Raw genomic sequence first — 19,499 nt, forward strand, 5'->3', positions numbered from 1 at the left:
AGTGCTTTTGGCTTCACAGTCCCAGGTTGGTGGCCTTTTACCTTCTGGGGAAAATACTTTGATTTCTTAGCCATGTAGTTGATTGAAAGCTTCAGTATCTCATCCATTTGTTCTGCACTGACCTTCAGCAGCCCATCTGTGTGCACAGTACACTCTGCTCTCCCTCCCTTCATTCCCTGTGCAGGACTGCTCATGTTCTTATGCTTTTCCTCCTTACCAGTGTCTACTTACACTGCTTCTGAGCCCTGTCCATGCTAGGTCAGCACTGCTCTTCTGTGGCTGAATATTTGGGGATTCTGGACTGATTAGAAAGGGATTAGAGGGTGTCTCCACCCAAGCCCCTTGGAGGTTTTGATCTGATGAACTTGCTGCTAAACAAAGTATTTCCTTCACTGAAGTTTGAACCCTGAATAATCAGGCCAGTCAGTTCATCAGTGGAGGCTGGTTGAGGTAGTCATGTTTCTGCACCAGTTAACTGAACAGATTAACTGAAAATACATTAACAGCTGTAGAACACAGAATAGTTTGGATAACAATTTGATGGAGTCTTGGCTGTGAGTAATTTCCATGTCCCCATGTAATAAAACCTGAGCATTTACTGTGGGTCATTTTGGGGTTCAGGGTCTGTTACTGTTTTGTTGTAATAGCAAGCAGATACTGTTCCACTCATAGATTTGCTGCAAGACTCTGTTAGTTTAGGGGTGAGGGCTGATATCTTCCCCCTTCTCTCTTGTAAACAACTCCAGGCAATATCTGAAGGGGAAATTGAAGAGGAGCTTTTAGAGCTGTCCCCATTCCCTTTCCAGCCTCTGCTGCACATTACCTTATGTGACTCATACAGAACAAAGTCAAGCAGGATTTCAGAGATAATTTCTTCAAAATTTGAGCCTACTTTGGTCTCTGCTGCTGAAAGAGTCCAACATGCTTCCTGTACTGGACTTGATGGGTTTTGAACCAAGTGCACATATATTAGAGAATTTAAAAATCGCAGTGGGATTCAGCCTCTGTTATCCAGGAGCCGTAAGTAAAGGCAATCCACAGCTGGATGCAGGGAAATGGAGAACAACAGAAGCAAACTCACTCTTGTAAGCACCAGATTTCATGCAGCGGAGTAACTCTGTGAAGCTCAGCGCTATCACACTGATGTACCTTGGCTGTGAAAGTACACAGTGTGGGTGTCATCTGCTGGCAGTGCCTGTTCCCTCCTTGTGTGACCATCACGGTGTAAAGTCCTTTTGGTGGATCAGCCCTGGGAACGTGGCACTGGGCCGAAGATGCTAAACTGGAACATGCTGGCTCCTGCTCTAGGAGCAGGAGCAGTCTGAGCTTTCATTAGAAATACCCTGAGCCATGCTTTCAGGGGTCAGGGCACTGCTTGAGCAGGTGATGCTCTTGGTCCCACTCCTTTCTCCCTGACTTTTTTAATGTTTTGTGATCAGGATACAGGTTAACAAGGCAGCTGGCCTCTGTGCCTCCTGGCTTACTTCCTTCAGCTTATTAATTAGAGTCTGCTTCAAGAGTTGCTCATTAACCATGAGAGAGAGAAGTCCTGTGTGAACACAGTTTTTTACTGGATACAGAAAGCATCCCAGTCCTTACTGGGAAGATGCAGCAGAACAGCTCTGAAGACCACTGGAACCACACTCAGGACGGTGCCTTTAGATTGCTGTAGCACAGAGTCCCCCGGCATAACAAAGATCTGAGCACAAGAGATTAGCAGAGAAACCAGGCTTCAGGGCGTGTTTTGATTCCTGCTCCAGTCTAACACACCGCGCATCGGGGAGTAGGGCACGCAGACACTTTGTTCTCATATCTTTCAAAGTCAATCAGTTGCATAATATGAAACACAGAGGCAGCAGGAACGTGACCAAGCGCAGAGAAGGGACACATCAAACGCTTTATTGCAGCTACGGGAAGGGTGAGCCAGGCCTCTCCCTATCCAACTTATCTTTCCCAAACTGCCTTTTGAGCCTGTTTTGCATCAGCTGCCTGTCACTCTAAATACAGCTCAAATTGCAAGGTAGCTTCCCTGGAGCCCTTGTCTATTAGAACAGGAGAAGTAAGCACCCCCAGAAGCCTCCGGAATATTTGGGAGACTTTAAATGAGCCACTTCCTCTGCATTATACTCACAGCAGGGCAGGGATTGCTCAGGGTCTGTGCAGGGCTGCATGCTGTGCAGAGTGTGGTTAGAGCAGCGTGTGTGAGACAGGTGAGAGACAGCAGCAGGGCAGTGGTTCATCTTGGCCTTCCTATTCAAATGGCTGAACTCTGAAGGGGGAAATGGCCATTTTTCTTAAGATAAGGCTTAAACTCAGGGCTCCTTCAGCCTGCAAGAGGTGTTAGGCAGGTAGTCCGGTGAGGTGCAATTGTGTTTCTTTCTTTGTGTGTGCCCTCATACAACCAAGAGTACCTTTTGCCCCATATGAAGGAATGGGAGCACCAGGGATCCAGGTATGGTAGCCTGAGATCTTGGATGTTTCCCCTTTTGAACCTTCTGCTTCTCTCTCATCAACAAGTGCTTAAAAATTGCACAGATCCATTGTGCTTATTCAGGGATTGAGCTGCAGATGCACGAGGCCACATCAGAAGGGACAGACCCTCTGAACGTGGCAGAAATTGCAGTACCCTGAGGCTGAGCTCGAACAAAGCCATACGTGTTTCTGTCCACGTCTTTCTCTGATAAGGGAGAAATGCCTCGTTGGTGCTCACTTAGAAAACGACAGAAAACCAGTCTGTTCTCTCACAGAGAAAGGTTTGATGTCATGGTTTACCAGATGCTCTGCACACCTGCTGACAGCTAAGCCCCATGTGTTTTGGTTGGAGGAATCAGGGTCACAAAGTGAAGAGCAGTAAGGTGTGTTGAAGGAAAAGGGGGCAAAAAGAAATCACTCCAATATGAAGCCTTCAAGGCATCTGTGACTGTCATAGGCAGTTTGCTTTTTTGCCTAACAAACAGCAAGAGCATTTGCTGTTGAAAGCATGTCTGAAAGCTGTGGGAGTGTATAATGACAGCGAGGGGCTTCTGGGCTTTCTTGCTCCACTTTGTAAATTCATCTCTCATCCTTGTTATATTAGCACTATTTTTAGCTGCTCTTACTCAGAACGTAAGTGATTCTCCATGATGCATGTCAAACACAAGATAACAGTCAAGACAGTTAGGATGCTGCCGAGCAGAAGGATCATCCTGGAGGCCTGTGTCTGGCACAGCTTCCCTAGAGATCCTGCCACACTTCCCCAAAGCACTGAGGCACTGCCTTCAGCTCACCAGCTTCCCTTGCAGGTCAGCAAGGCCACTCAGCACATGCACATGCTCCCTCCAGAGGCAACTGAGTGTCCCTGGAGACCCTTGGCTGCTGGACAGCATTCCCAAGGATTGTCTCATCCAGATGCTGTGGGACATGCCTTCCTTCCCACGGCTCATCTCTGAGGCCTCTCCTCACGTAGCTTCCTGTGCCCTCTGTACATCACTGGCCATTCTTCTCCTTCCCGGCTCTCATGACCCCTGCCTTTTCCATTCCTGGCAAATGTGGCTCCATCCTATTTCTCAGGAATTGCCTTCACAGGCACCCCAGGATGCTGCTGTTCACAGGACAAGGGAATACAGACAGGGATCACTGGCAGCAAAGGGGTAGGAAATGTCTCATGGAGCAGAGGTGAATGCACAATGCAGCATGGTCATGGTGTAGGCTGTCTCAGTGACAGAGGGAAAGAACAAGCAATGCCCAGGGAGGATTTGCTGGCTGATGGGATATTTGGCATGTTTTTATGGGCATTTAGTGCTCTGTGTAACAGCTCAGGGTCTGTGTCTGGGAATCCTTTCCAGGTGAGACAAGCCCATGAAATTAGGCTGAGTGGCAATCTCACGTGAGGGTTTGGTAGGTGAGGTTTAGCTGGGCTGACTGGGACTGCAGCATTATTTCACAAAATTTGTCACAAATTGCAATTTCCTATGATGCACAAATAAGATAAACACTCTGTATTTTTGACATATAAAATGCTTTGTACATGATGAGTCAATTTATACCATGATCATGCTGAACAGTGTAACTCCTTTTGATATCATGCATGTCTTTATAGCTGGCTTGTCTCTCCAGTGATCAGAAACAATGCCCTGAAGCTGAGCATACTTGATCTGAGAAAGTCCAGGTCCATAATGTACCTTTGTACCTCCATCTCTAAGATTATCCAAAGTAGCATCTCCTTTGATATTTTGCATTATATCTTTGGGACCGCAAGTCCTCTGTGGATGATACTTTAGGATTGCTTCAGTGGTGTTGGTTGTATTCTTGTGTGATCCAAGTAATCTTGTGTTAGATGAGCCAGTTATGGATGCTGGAGGCTTGATTCAAAACAGGTGCAGAAGCCCATATTTTTTCCTTTTGTGTTAAAACTTATTTCCAGCTGAAACACTAAAGCATGAATGTGCCTTGGGATAGCAGCTTGCAGGAGGCTCACCTGCTGAGCCAGTAATTGCAGTCTTTAGCATCCAGCCTGCATCTGGAGTACCAGAAAGACTGACAAACAGGGTTTCAGAAGAGACAGTAAGATCTCAGCCACTTGCATCCTGCTGAGAAGTTCAGAGGGATAAAATGTAACAACATGAAGCATTTATTTCTTTTTTGGGGAAAAGCAGAAATTTCTAAATGGTAAGGCATTAAATGTTGTCGCTCTCAGCGTGGTGCTGGGAGCATCAGCTGCAGGGCCATGTGCCATAGATTTTGCTCGCAGCTCTTTCTCTTGCTTTTTTTTCTTTCATTCTTCCTCTGTGGCACAGTGAAACTCAGGTCTGCTTGGATTTTCAGTACTGCCGCAATATAAATTTTAAATGGCAAGAGGTCCCGACAAAACAGAGCTCAGCAAGCAGTGGCTGTTTTCCAGTGGTCTCTCTGTGTCTGTTGTATGCTCTATCCTCCAAGACACAGGTCAAGAAACTTCAGGTTAAGATCAGCTGCTGCCTTTTTGTGAGTGGTAAACTATATGCAGATCAGGGCTGAGTGATCAGTTGAATACCTGGCACCTTTTCCAACTCCCTCTCAGGCTAGGGCCACATGAAGAGCGTTTACTGCTATTCCAAGTTACCTCAGCCATTGAATGCAGCAGGCTGGCATCGCAGTGCTTTTGAAAAGATGCTGTTTCTCTGCTGCAGCTGCTTGTCCTTGCTTTTGTGTTTCTTTAGCCCGCAATCATGATGCTTGCCACCCTATTCACAGATGTGTCAGACATCACTTTTTAAATTACAGGCATACCCTTGAGACAGGCATAGACAGATGCTTGTGGTTTTCCAAGCTACGTTCTCTTATCAGACTTAGAGAACTCAACGACTAAACTGTGACCAGAGCAGTTGTGTGTTTAGGATGCTGAGCCATGACCTCACTGACAAAATGTCCCCTGGGATTTGCACTAGTCAATAAAGATCTACCCTTTTTTCCCTGGCATGGGCCCTTGTGGTCTGGCAGCTCTAATCCTGCTCAGCTGCCACTAGAAAGATAAGAGGGAAGGGAGGAAGAAAGGTCCCTCTGAGGTTAAGACAGTAGGTCCCACTAGATCTGCAGTGATGAAAGATTTAGCCTCGCAGCTTGTAACTTCACTCCTCCAGTAATTATCTAGGCAGAAGATGGCTCAATCATATTAAAAAGTTAGGATTTTTAAAGCTGTAGAACAGAAGTCACTGCACAGCTGGGTTGCTAAGGTGCTCAAGGCACGAGGAGTGGTTTTGTTGCACACTGTATATAAAGACGTCTTAATTTCTGGCGCATCAACCCTCTTGCTGCCTCCCTTTGTGCCTCCTCCTCCTCCTCTATACCTCAGCGCACCTTCAGGTGAAGCAATCAGCCCACGGGTGAGAGGTGTGCACAAACCTTTGACTGTAAGCTCTTGTGGTGATGGGCCCACAAGGTCAGTCTGAGCACATCACGGCTCCTGGCTCGATAGGGAGCTTCCCAGTGAGCTTCAAACAGCACGTGCAAACCATTTGCAAAGAACATGAAGGAACACACAATTGTGTATTTAAACCAACAGCAGCTACATTCATGCTACACTATATCAGATCAAAAGGCGGAGTGAAAATACTTTGGCCTGGTTGCTGGCAAGGATGAAGTTGTTCACTGTGAGCAGCCAGTGGTGTGTGTGTCACTAGAGCTCAGTAGGAGCAGCACCCAGCTCTCGGGCATTGTGCTTCAGCCAGGCTGTGTGGGCTGAGGAGGGGCTGGCAGCACACAGGCAGGACAAGGGCAGCTGCCTGGCACACCCAGGCACAGAAGTAGCAATGGCAGTATTGGGGTCTGGCACTGGGAGACTTCCAGGGGGGCTGCAGGCAGTCCTGACACACAGTGTCTGCTCAATGTCTATTGTGTCCTTGACTGGGCCTACGCCATGTGGGGATCATCCACACAGTCTTATGTCAACTGGGTGCAACTGGCTTGCACTAAGACTCTTGGAGGAATGGGCCAAAGAGCTCTCAGGACAAAGCACAGTTTATTTTGGAATACGTTTAGAATACATTCATACAGTTTAGATTAAAAGGATATTGGAAGAAAGCCACGCTTTCTTTTCTTCCCACAGCGTTCTCCTGGAGAAGCTCACAGCCCATGGCTTGGACAGGTGCACTTTTCACTGGGTTAAAAACTGTCTGGATGGCCAGGCTGGGAGTGTGGTGGTGAATGGTGCCACATCCCCCTGGCAGCCAGTCACTAGTGGGGTTCCCCAAGATGCAGTACTGGGGCCAGTTCTCTTCAATATCTTTATCAAGTATCTGGATGAAGAGATCACTCTCTACAACTACCTGGAAGGAGGCTGTAGACAGGAGGGGGTTGGTCTCTTCTTCCAGGCAACCAGCAAGAGGATAGGAGGAAATGGCCTCAAGCTGTGCCAGGGGAGGTTCAGCTGGATATCAGGAAGAATTTCTTCACTGAAAGGGTGGTTAAGCACAGGTACAAGCTGACCAAGGAAGTGGTGGAGTCACTGTCCCTGGAGGTGTTCAAGAAATGCCTGGACTTAACACTTAGTGCTATGTTTTACTTGGCATCCTGGTGTTGGGTCAAAGGCTGGATTCGATAATCTGGGAGGTCTTTTCCAACCTTAATGATTCTGTGATTCTCTAAGAGCAGGTGAGCTGTATAGTCACGGAGCTGGTAACCTGTTTATCAGTGCAGGAGCACTATTAGTATGGACGATAGCAGGCTCATTTGAAAAAGGTGGTGATGTAATTGATACCAGCTGACGTGATTGAATGGAAAAAATAGACCTTTTCTAATGAGCTTAATAGTTTTTTTATGAGGGAGTTACAGTGGTGAAATAGATGTATAAGTGAATATGACTTGCTATCAATATTTGGCTTCAAATGTCATAAAGTCCGTATTAAAGGGACTAAAAGTGGCTAAATGAGACATTTCAAAGAGGTTTTAATGTTTAGAAAGCTTCAGTGAACAGCCATATGTTGACTTGGTTTGTGGTCCAGTGCTATTCAAAACTGTCTTAGTGATTAGCAGGAAATGTTTAAGGGGCTGTTAATCAAGATGGATGAGACAGATTTGGGAAATTGGAAGGCAAGTTACTCAAATCATAGCTTTTTCTGTGGTCTGATGCCCATAAACAACAATAGCCAGACAAAAAACCCCACCCAAACACACTTATTTCATTAGCAAACGCAAACCAGGAGAGGAAAAAAACCCCATCCATTTGGGCTGAACAAAATTCTTCCTTTGATACAAAATGAAATATTTTCTTCAGGGTAGTAATAGAAGAAGTAAGCAACCCAAAAACTGAGGGTTCAAGGAAAGAAAAACCCAACAACTCCTACCACTCCCTTCAAACAATTAGGAAATTCCAAGCCCTTAGAAATTACAAAAGTCCACTGATGATGTACTTGCCCGTATAGGTAGGAAACACCTGAGAGCATGGGAAAATTGTATGGATTGTATGTTTGGTTGTACGGACTGTGTGAAGTTGGAGCTAAGGAACTTGCTGAATGAATGTGCTAACAGTTTACAGAGCATCACTTCAGAGAGGAGCAGGCTCAGCAAGAAACTAGGACAGCAAAACAAAGCTGCTTTGCCTTTAAAAGTTCGTCTTCGCCCTGTGCAAGAGAAGCAGGAGGTTGACTGGGTCAGCCTGGAGATACATCCACTCAAGAAGGTTTCCATGTGAGCAGCAAATTAACCATGTTGCAGAATGGTGAGTCATCCCTCTCTCAGGACTAATTTGGGAAGAGATGCTTTCTGCTCCAAGGCTGCCTCTGGGGGCTGTTTGCGAGGGCCATGTCTGTGGTCATGCGTGAAGTCAGGTGGTGCACTGCAGAGACATGGGAAAGGACAATTTCCTCAGAGTATGCTGTGGAACAGAGTTTCTGGGAATCCCAGGGCTGGCTGGGGGACCCTATGGGGAAAGTGTGGCCTCTCCATGTCTCTTTTAGAGGGGTCAGGCCACAGCCAGTGCCCTGGGACAGGAAGCATGGCTGCATGCAGTGTCAGGCACAGGCACGTGCTGAGTTCATTCACTCGAATTCAGAGTCAAATGGTCCTTCCAGGACTCTCTGCTCCCAGCTCATTAGCTATAATTCACTCAAACTACATATCTACATGAATAAGATGCAACCTTCAGTACTGGAAGGAAATCCTACCCACTAACAGGTGTACTGGAAAGAAATCAATGGTGGGCAGTTGCACTGGAAGGGATTTTGTGCAGAGTGCTTGGGGCTGGAGTACAGGAGAAGAAAATCAGGGAGTTCAGCATAGCTCCAGGCCCACTTCCCACAGGAGGGCTCTGCTTCAGGGCCGCTCAACTGGGCAGAAATGTCACCAGAGCAGCTGATCGTGCAGAGCTTCAGCCTGGGGCCTTGGGGGCCAGTGCCACCCAGGCTGGTGCTTCTCAGTTGAATGGGCACTGCTCCAGTTCCTCAGCAACGCTGTCTGCTAGACGTGTATTGGGATGGGAATGCCTGTGGGAAAGATGGACAGTGCCTTGCCCAGTGTCCCTCTGTGCACCCAGCATTTGCCAGCCCGATCCCAAGATGCTTGTCTGGCTTTGTAAGACGTGAGAGGGGGAAGAGCGGGTCACTGATCCTCTGCAAGGAGGACTGGGGAAGGTATCTGTGACAGGAGAGGCTGTGGCCCAGCAGCACATCCTCACAGCTGCCATGTCACGCCCTCTCAGTTTCCAGTGACGCAGAGCAGCATCTTCCCTGTGTGCTCACATCCCACGGCGTGCTGCTCGGAGATGGGGAGGGATGAGGCGGGAGGGCAAGAGCCTGCAGTAGCTGGACTCTGGGCAATGACCACGGAAGCAGCGTTCCCGTGCTCCCTGCCTCCTCCCACGGCCTGCCTCTTGGCTGCAGCCAAGCCCAGGGACACATCCCACACTCACTTGTGTACGGGGGTGAGCACACGCGTGTGACGTTTTTCCCTAAAATCGGTGGTGGGAGGGAAAGCTCCAATTCACAGCCTCGTCTCCAGCTGCCTGGGGAGGGTGTGGGATGCAGCAGGAGCGAGTGGGTGGGGGACGAGGGATGCCACGGTGGGTACCGCAGACGTTTATGATTGTGCTGGCTCTGTGAGCTCCTGGGTGCCTCCAGAGCACCACAATGCCAAGGGATGGCCAAGCCAGGGAGCCCCCACCCCCAGCCCATCCTCGCTGCTGAGCTCTCCACGCTGCAGGTGAAGCAAGGCACAGATGACGTGACAGGCATAAAACGTGGCATGAGCTGCCGCTTCCCTAACTGGCAGGGAGGAGGAGGAGGAGATTTTGGTATTGAGCACAGCACAGCCTGTACCCTGGGAGAAGAGGCCTGACTACGACAGTGAGAGATGGAAAGGGGTACTTTAAATTTGGGACCAGCTGGAGCAGCTGAGAGGATATTAAACTGCAACAGCTGGAAAACACAGCTTAGAGGAGAAACAGTACACAAGCCCAAACTCCTCACAAGAGGGCCAGAGTGAACCAGCCTGTGTTAATGAACTGGAAAAAGGGAAATTTCAACTGCAGAGTTTCTAGGAGCCTGCATACCCAGTCTAGGGAGGATGCTCTTAATTGCAAAGCCCTTTGGGCTGGCTGTTGTGATGGCAGCGTTAAAAATTTCCAATTAGAGCCTGCTCACACAGAAGTTGGGGAATGCAGAAGGTGACCTGATGTTGAGACCACCAGCATTTGAGTGTCATTAGAGCCACGCAGCAAACATGCTTACAATCCATAGCAAAGTGTGACATTCCTAAATCAGTTTACACAACAATTTGCAGAGAACTGCAGAATTTTTGTGTTCTGCACAGAAGCTCACTGCCCTAGCAAGCAGCCTTTGGGACCTTCTGAGGCAGGTGGTCTGGCTCTGGTCTGCAGACACTCACTGTGTCTGCCATCTTGAGCTTGTGAATTGTTTGAATGAAAGTACATCATTTGCACATGGCCAGCAGTAACATTGCACCAGTTTGAGATTAAAATTAAATTAATTAAATATTTAGCAAATAATTAATTGAGGTTTTTTTCCTGTTGGCCATATTCTGCCCTTTGACTTCTCATGTCCCCAAACAGAAGACATCAGAGAGTTTTGGCACCAACTCTGCCAGTGCTCAGTTACTTCATACAGATCCACCCAAGTTCTGTCAACTCATTAACACAAAAAAAGACAAGGGAATTCACTCAGTAAAAATTTTACACTGCCCTGAGCTGGAACTGGTTTTTAATTGGAACAGTGCAGGATTTGAAGGCACGTGTCCTCAGGTTTGGCAGCAGGATGGTTTTCCTACAAAAGCGTTTTACAGTTAATCAGAGCACTGCCTTTCAGCACAGTTAATGACCTGAGGGGATGCAGTATGCCAAGGCAGGTAATCATCCAGGATTTGGGTTGTGTGTGCTGCTGGCTGTAGGCTCTAGAGACACAGGAGGGAAAAACTCATCCTGCAACTTCTGCAGGTCACAGGCAAAGTATTGAAAGGTTTCTAGGAGAAGGGACACAGCAGTGGGTAGCGTGGGCAGACAGCCTGCTGCTGATCAGAAGCTTCTTTATTTCACAGCAGGAGCAAGACTTAGAATGCAGAAGACCATATGCATGTCCGTCTGCCCAAAGCTTTCCCCTCTTTTATAATGATGGTACAGGCTGTGCTGAGCTGCAACTCAATAAATATCAGCCAATTCTCTCTCTCCAGAGGAGCAACTGCCTTCTGTACCATCCAAGAGCTGAGGACAAGTGGTGTAGCTGAAGTAATTTTGTTCTTCTTGGGACTACAGCAGAGCCAGGCAGTGCAGTGTTTGGTCACCACCAAACACCCCCGCAGCCACGTGTTTCATGAGTCCATTCTTTAGCACCAGGTACACTCAGCACTGCTTCAAAGTCCTCTCTGGTCAGGCACATTTATGTCTATTGTTTTACTTCCACATCTTTCTTTGGGGATTCCCGAGTCCCAGGGTCTGGCTTTTGATTAGGGACAAGTACAACTGGAGAAGTGAGGTATTGCAGCAATACCCCTCTCTAAGGCAGACGGGTTGCCACCCTCCTGAATTTCTTTTCTCCACCCATGCACATGAGCTGTCCTCGAATCTTTGTGCTGAGACATGCACATTTTATATTCCAATAGTGATGTGCCCCTCAGAGCTTTCATTTCAGCCTCACCAAAAGTATATATTCACATGACTCTAGAATAAAACAGGACAGTCTCATCTGCCTGGGTAGTTTTCTGGTGAATTTACATTCTTCTTTCCTTAGGAGTTCTGTTTTTTCCATTTGTTGGGATTACGGGAACCTTTTGTGTTTAAAATTCTTGTCCCTTTTTTTCTCCAGGTTACTTTAAATAGAAGAAGAAAGGAAATGAACAGAGGAGCCAGCAAAGCTCATCCCGCTTCTCAGAATTGATTCTCTTATCCTTTTTACTCTCTGTACACCCCCTGAAAATCTCTAGATTTCTAACTGCACCATTCCAACTTCCTGCAATAGAGGAAAGTCCCTGAAGCTTTTTCATCCCTTTTAAAAGAATCCACCTCTGCAGCCAGACACCAAGCTTCGTTTCTGGTAAGGTTTTCAATCTCACTCACTCCTTTGTCTGGGTTTATACGTCAGCCTCTTCCTCTTGGGTGGGCAAAAAGGGGACGGGTGCTGCTGCTGTGCTGACTCCTGACTGGGTCACCCAGTGCTGCTGGGCTGTCTGGGCTAGGCTATAAAACAGAGCCAAGGCAGCGCAGCTGGCTCAGAGACCAGACTGAATTCTGCAGTCGGCGCAGGACCCGTGCGCTGCCTCTGCCGCCTCCTGCTTTGTTGTTTTTCCTGGAATACTGAACCGACCCCGGGAGCAAGATGTGCAAGGGACTCGCTGCACTGCCAGCCACTTGCTTAAAAAGGTACTGTTTATTTCTGAGCATCTGGTAATGGTCTTGTTAGCCCGGAGATGCGCTGATGCATTGCGCTTTGTGTCTGAAGCAGAAAAGGCAGATTTGGCTCTGATTATTTTTTAAGATTACATACAAATGATTGCTTAGAGGCTTTTGAGGCTTTTTTTCTGTTAAAAGCAGGATTGCAGAAAGGTTTCGTGCTGGGCTAAGGGAACGCTAAACCCATCCTTCCCATCAGCAAAACAAGGAGCTCTTAGCATTGCTATATTTTTATATTCCTGTCAGCTGTTTCTGCCGCAAGCTTTGCACCCCTTTTCTCCTTTGAATCCTCACACTGCTGATTTTTATCTTGATGTTTTGAGGGGGAAGCAAGGCAGACAGGATAAAAATTAGGGATTATCCCCCAAAACGGATCCCAAATGCAGAAACCCAGCCTGGCAGGACCAGAGACCCGTCTGCCAGCAGGCAGGTTTGCGAACCAGCCCAGGGCACTGTAGATCTGGATGCGGCACCAGCCGGCGTGGGGTCAGGGCGAGTTCCCCGGGTGTGCAGTGATGGTGAGGGGGCCAGGTCAGGCTCTACCCCCGGTGCACAGCACTGTGGGGCTGGTGTGGGGCTCATCATACACCCACAGTGCAGTGCCAGTCAGGGTGGGCTGAGCTGCACCCCTGCCGTGGGTGCAGGATCTGGCTGCGTCCCAGTGTGCGGGACCGTCCAGGCACTCCTGCAGTGGCAGAGCCTGCCACACCCCTAGGCACAGCCTCGGCTGCGTGGGCTGCCCCACAGCCCAGTGTGAGGGGTCTCCGTGCCTGCAGGGCGGCCACGATCCCTCCTGGAAGGGTGTTATTCTTCTTCAGGTGCTGTGGACCCTGGAGATCCCCAGCAGGGTGGCACAATACTCCCTGCTCACCAAGCCCATGCAAACTTGCACAGGTCTCTGGTGCAGCACTGCTTTTCCACCCTCTCGTGCCCTCAGCAGCGCTCCCGAGGCTGCTTCCCAGCAGCTGTGCAATGGGTTGGGAAAATGCAAACAGAGACTCAGCTGGTTCTCATCTGGGGGGGAAAAGCTCCCTGTTCATGGTTGGATTTGAAAACAGGTGCTGAAAATGCAAGGAAAAAATATTGACACCCTCCACTCTGATTTGCAGAAATACTTGATGGAGATGGAAAAAAAAAAAAAAGGCATTTGAAAAAATGCAAAGAAAAAAAGTTGGCATCTTTTAAGCACCTTTGTCCAGGATTCCTAAACAAAAATCCCTCTCTCCCAGAAGGCTGCGGGACTCGGAGCAAGCAGCAGTGTCTTGTTTCCTCCTGCTGCATTGTTCCTGCAGACCTGAGTGGTCTCCTTCCCCTGGGGCAAGGAGCATGGCAGCACAGAGTCCCCATGTCTGCCTGGGCAGAGCCTGAGTGTTGGTCCTGTCCACATGCACCCTGCTCTAGAGCAGCTGTGAATTTCCTTGGCTCTCACTGGAGGGCTGGATTTGAGCAAGCAATGAGATAAGATATTGCCAGGATAGCTGACAGGGTGCTACAGCTGGAGCAAAGAGCAGTGATGGGAGGCTGAGCAGCTACCAGAGTTCAGTCCTGTGGCATAGCCTCTGCTTTTTTTCCAGCTCAGATCTGATGAGCAGGAGAAGAATTTCCTGCTCATACTATCATTGCACCCTGCGACAGGCCAGGGCTCGCACACCTGAGCAAGCAGGACTGATTTACCCACCTCTCATTCTTAAACTGGAAGAAAACCCAGAGAGATGCCAAGGCCAATACCAGTTGCTTAACTAGATGCTGATGTCAGGAAATGATTGTCCTGAGCACACTACAAGGAAGAAAAAAATTAAGGATGCGTCCTCAGAGGAGCTTGCTGTGGAGCAAGGGAGTAGCTTGTAGTCAGTGTAGGCTGGTCATGGTGAAACTTTCGGCTCATCCCCTGATCTCACCCCACAATCCTGCTCCAAGCCCTTGGCTTCCTCCCTTCCCTTTCTGTCATGGGCAGCCTCTTGGTAGAGTGGCCTGGCATGGTCCTGCTGTTCCTGTAGCTGGGTGATGAGGTGGGGACATGGCAAGGGCTGCAGGAAAGGATTAGTAAGGGTGTAAGAAGCAGTCATTGGTAGCTGGGCAAATCAGCTTAAGGAAAACTAACACACACAGCATGGAGATGCCTTTCTATCACAATATTTTAACTGGAAAGAGTAGGAAAACAGCAGCTTCTCCCCCTTTGCCAGCCCTCTAGGCTGATGACCTTCTCAGCAAGGAAATGGGGCTGTTGAATATGAAAAATTACTTCTTTGACATCGTTGTATTTGTCTAGAAACAGAAATGTGCATTATGTGAGGAGTGTAAAGTCAGCAGTGAAGTCACCAGCAATGACCTGCATTGGTGTCACTGAGTAATGCTGAAGGAGCTTGTGCAGTGAGGAGGCTGCAGAGGGAGTGTAATGCATTACCTTCATCTCCTCCTCGATTTGTTTCTTTCAGTGCCAAAGACATGAAGCACCGTCTGGGTTTCTTGCTGCAGAAGTCAGACTCCTGTGACTACAGCTCTTCCCAGGGCAAGAAGGAGAAGATATCCTCAAGCCAGAGGTAAGAGTAGATGGTGTCGTGTAGCTAAGCATGTTGTTTACTGCCTCATCAAGATGGACTCCATTAGTGTTTCTGCTGCTGCTTCCTAGTTCCTCCTGAACACCTGTGTTTGAATCTAGTGTGGCAATAGTCCTCTAGTGTTGACAGTCCCTTTTCATGAAGAAGGTTGAACAAGAGATCCCTTTCTGCCAACACTTATGTGATTCAATATCTGTGTGCATGTGGGAAGGCATGTGCTGTCTCCTGGGCAGGGGAATAACGCCAATCCCAGACCCAATGCGACTGGACACATTGCAGAATCAGCATCACTGTCTTTTGGAGCTGGATTTGTGCAATGGTCCACGCAACTGCAGAGAGGTGCTGAGAGAGAAAACAGAGTGAGCAGCCTGCCAGGGTGTCACTGGTGCAAGGAGATGGTGTTCTCTCCAAAGAGGACTCCAGAGGCTCCTGGAATAGATGAGCCCTAGATGTTCTAGCGTGGCAGGGAGAAGGAATGCAGGATGTGTTCATGCATTCCCCATATGTTTCTAGTTTCCACATTCCTCTCTCTTCCACATAACTATTGTTCTTCTGACATATCAGAGAAATCAGCTCTTTGGAGTTCACTGATACGACCTATAAGAGTGATTCCAGGTCTGTGCTCCAGCAAGAGATGCAGCCTCTCACAAAATAAACATAAATTCCACAACAATTTTTTCAGGAAAATTCCTTTCCAGCCTGTGGCTGGTGATAGGAATTGCAACCCAAAATTTCTGTAGATTAGATCTGGGATCCCCAGGGGTATCTGTAAAGTAAGTAGACATTTCATTCTTGGTCTCTTGTGTATGCTCTTACAACAATCAGGGAAAAATATTTTCTAATGGTACTGAGCAAAAAAACGAATTTTGTCCCTTCCGTACTCCCTTTAACTCTTCCCTGTGTTTCTCCCTTTGTCTCCTTCTAGGCTTAGCCAAGAGGAAGTCAGAAAATGGGCAGACTCTTTGGAAAACTTGATCCATCATGAGAGTAAGTAAAGAGGACCTTTATACTGTCCTGGGAGGGGACATGGGGTTTTACCTTATGCCTCTTCGGAGCACACAAGATCTCCTTTGGCCACGTAGACCTCTGGAAGGGGTGGGTGGTGAAGGGTCCTCTTGCTCAGATCCAAGGCAAGGGTCAATCCCAAAGAATCATGTGTGGTTTTGACCTACTGCTGATCTGTCCCATTTTTGAAGGCAACTGGTATAGCCCGTGTGTAAGGAGGGGGCAAACTGGGACACGCAGTTTGTGGTGGGTTAAACAAGAATGAAAAAGTGGAGATATTGTTTGCAGCTGAGCCCCTGGGAGACTTTGTCTTCCCAGCAGTTCCGGGCTTCACTGATGTCCTTGGGGTTTCCTTCACATGGTTCCCATGGCCTGAGACCTCGTGGAAGTGTGTTGTCTGTCTCCTCGGGGCCTCATAGGAACACATGAGTTGCTTGTGTTCTCCTGGCTGAGACACTGAGGGTCACAGTGGGGGAGCAGGCAGCTGAGGCCCACGTGTGACATCCCCACGGGACTGTGAATTCCAGCCTCCCACATCATGCACAAGTGACTGCCGTGGAGGCAGTAGTTGTCCCTGCTGCTAGACCAAGGGGAGCTCCTCATTCAGCTCTGGCAAGGAGAACCCAGAATCACTGTTTTCTGGGGTTCATGGGTATGACTGTCCAGGAACCAACACTCTTACCTGACTTGGTTTTCCTCTAAACAATCCATAGGAGGACTGGCTGCTTTCCGTGCATTTCTCAAATCGGAGTACAGCGAGGAAAACATCGAGTTCTGGGTCAGTTGTGAGGACTACAAAAAAACCAAGTCACCAGCCAAGCTCAGCCCCAAGGCCAGAAAGATCTATGATGAGTTCATCTCCGTGCAGGCCACAAAAGAGGTAGGTGCATAGAACATTTCCTGGGCAAAGGTATCATCCTCAGTTCTGAACCAGGCCAGCAGTACTGGGATGTAGAGATTGGTAGTTTCACAAGAGAGAAAGGGTTCTGCTCCTCTGCTTGTTAGCAAGGAAATGGTGTCATTTTTATTGCTTTTGTGTTAAACTTGGATAGAGAGAAAGTGTGTTTAGTTGCAACCATGTGGCCATCCCATGTGCACACTCAAATGTGAGAAACTCAAGAGGACTATGACTCCCAGTATTCCAGCTGCTCCCATGCAATTTGAGTTTCCTGAGTGGCTGCATCCCAGCGGGATGTGTGTCAGACTCCCCAGCAGTCCTTCTGGCAGCAGGGATGCATTGGTATCCAGCTGCACAGATTCTGCCGAGGCAAAGGGTGTCAAATAGCCATTTCAGACAACAGCTCACCAAGCACGCTTGGTGGAGAGAAATTTGGATTTTCCCTTTCCTGTGCCAGCCGCTTCTGGGACAGGTTCTACTTACGCTGTCCCTTTGGCCCACAGGTGAACTTGGATTCATGCACACGGGAGAAGACAAGCCACAACATGCTGGAGCCTACACTGTCCTGCTTTGATGAGGCTCAGAGAAAAATATTCACCCTCATGGAAAAGGATTCATACCGCCGTTTTCTCAAGTCCCCTTACTACCTGGACTTGGTCAGCCCACCTGGGGCTGGCTGTGGGCCCGAAAACTGCAAGAGAAACCACACTCACACCTTAGACTGCAACTCTAACATCATCTCTCAGTGTGCCTGAACCTGCAAGCAAGGCAGGTGCGGGCTGGGCTCTCGCGAGAATATACGGCAGCAAAAGCATTCATTGGCATGAAGCAACAGAGCTGTCTCCAGTAGCTGTCTAATGTCCCAGTTGTATCCCATGTCATGCAACAGCCAGCATTTGTAACCCAATCCAGGCTCAGTTTGTGTCGCAAACCCTCCTCTGACTCGGTCGGTGTGGGAGCGCTGGAGTCTGTGTCTGACAGGAAGGCTGGGTGCTCTCCCCCATGCCCACTGTGGGTCTGGCGAGCCCTGCGAGCCCAGGCGGGTGCTGGGAGCTCACGCCCAGCCCCGGCACTGCCTGCCCAGGGACCAGAGTTGTGGTGTCACCCCGTGACACCCAGCAAGGAGCAGGGCAGAGAGGAAGCCCAGGGAAGCGTCGGGGACTGTGATCTCCCCTTTCTTATCTGCAAAAGCTTAGGTGAGAAGGACTTGCTCTGGTCCTTAGCTTTATATAACTTAGTCCTTAGTTTATATAACTCCCAAATGTGTCTAGGCTGTCAGAAGTGTTTGCTCAGAGCTCAGGCTGTGCTGCATTGCAGTAATCAGGCATAGGAAGAGCTCCTGCTCGTTCTCAAAGGGAGACCAAAACTTCTCAAACAGCCTCTCTCAGTCATCACAGCCACCATCACAGGGAAGCTCTTCCCTCTGGCTGCTGCTCCCTATGTAGCTTCACATTTATGCTGGCCAAGGATCTTTCCTAGAGCTACAGAGCTGTTATTTTGGTGGAGGTTCATTATTTCATATATTATTAATTATGACCTTCATGCTCCCAGGTTAAATACTTCAGCTGAGCAGAAGAGAAGCATGTTCCTTCTCTCCCACGCTGGCAGGTGTATATTCCTGACTCTGGGAGTGCCATTTGGATTCAGGTGTACCTGTCCTGGCTTGTATGGAGCAGTTTGTGATGGAACAGGACCACAAGAGCTGGGGAGGAAAGGCCCTGCTTGGGAGTGCTTGAAAACATTGAGGGTTTTTATAGTGATGTTTATGTGAGTTTGCACTTCAGTAGTAGCATAGCTCACTTTTCCTGAAGATGATAGGAGGAATGTGTTTATCTCGTTACTGCTCCTGGGCTTTGCCAGAAGGCATCTTACTTTTTAATTGCTGTGGTCAGACATGGCCTTTGCTGTGGGCTTTGAACTGGCACTGACCTGCAGTTGGAAGCACAAGAAGAAGCTGCAGAACTTGCTGCCTTGGGCTGCAGCACCAGGTATCTCACTCTCCCCCAGCCCTTGGTCTCTCCTTAATTAGGTATTGCTGCTCTGGCAACTGTGTATTCTGCACTCTGCATCCCAGTCCAGACAACAGTTCTCACACCAGGGCTTTGGCATGGCAGGAGGAGGATGTGGCTCTCCAGGCCCATAGAGAAACGCCTTTTTTAACATTTGCTTTATTTTGTATTTATTCGATGTACTAACATATATTGCCCTGCATGTTCAGCTAAAAGATGGAGAGGCTTGCTAAAAGTGCTGAACGTAGCCAAGCATGTGGCTATGTTTTATTTTCCCCTGGTGCTGGGAACTCTTGATAACTATTGCAAAAACTGTATTGATATTTAAATATTGATGAATACATTCTAAATAAAAATGTTTACGTTAGACTCTTCTAAAATATCATTGTGTGAACCAAAGGAAACGCATGAAGATCTAGTTCACTGGCCAAGGTTGCTCTAAAGAGTCATTTTAAAAGTGGCTTCACTCAGAGATTAAGTCACAGAAAGATGAAACAGCTGATAAAATACTCATTATGTCCTTCAGACACCCTCAGCACCATTGGGCATTTAGGGATCCGAGCTGTGCCTGACCACCAGCTCAGCACAGGAACCACCTATCCTTGGCAAGAGTCTGGGGTGAGTGTGAGGCATCCCTTAACAGCTTTGGAAGGGGTGAACATCAAGGAGTGCCTCCTTGC

At 48.4% G+C, this 19,499-nt stretch overlaps 1 protein-coding gene across 5 annotated transcripts in view; it reads left to right on the forward strand.

The window, feature by feature from the left end:
- Positions 1-19,199, forward strand: part of RGS4 (regulator of G protein signaling 4) — a 32,300-nt gene extending 13,101 nt beyond the window's left edge. Inside the window, exons 1-6 of one of the 5 annotated variants that reach the window (XM_027902941.1) lie at positions 11,498-11,664; positions 11,766-11,993; positions 14,785-14,889; positions 15,833-15,894; positions 16,626-16,792; positions 17,314-19,199. In XM_027902941.1, coding sequence (XP_027758742.1) covers positions 14,795-14,889; positions 15,833-15,894; positions 16,626-16,792; positions 17,314-17,565 — 576 coding nt within the window. In that variant the 5' untranslated portion in view covers positions 11,498-11,664; positions 11,766-11,993; positions 14,785-14,794 and the 3' untranslated portion in view covers positions 17,566-19,199. Of the gene's footprint in view, positions 1-11,497; positions 11,665-11,765; positions 11,994-12,072; positions 12,320-14,784; positions 14,890-15,832; positions 15,895-16,625; positions 16,793-17,313 lie in introns of those variants that run through there. The other 4 variants (XM_027902942.1, XM_027902943.1, XM_027902940.1 and 1 more) reach the window with 4 other exon arrangements.
- Positions 19,200-19,499: the final 300 nt, after the last annotated feature.

The sequence above is a fragment of the Empidonax traillii genome, unplaced genomic scaffold, assembly GCF_003031625.1.
Source record: "Empidonax traillii isolate 1590-97213 ecotype Southwest subspecies unplaced genomic scaffold, ASM303162v1 scaffold923:size341358, whole genome shotgun sequence".
NCBI classification, from domain to species: Eukaryota; Metazoa; Chordata; class Aves; order Passeriformes; family Tyrannidae; genus Empidonax; species Empidonax traillii.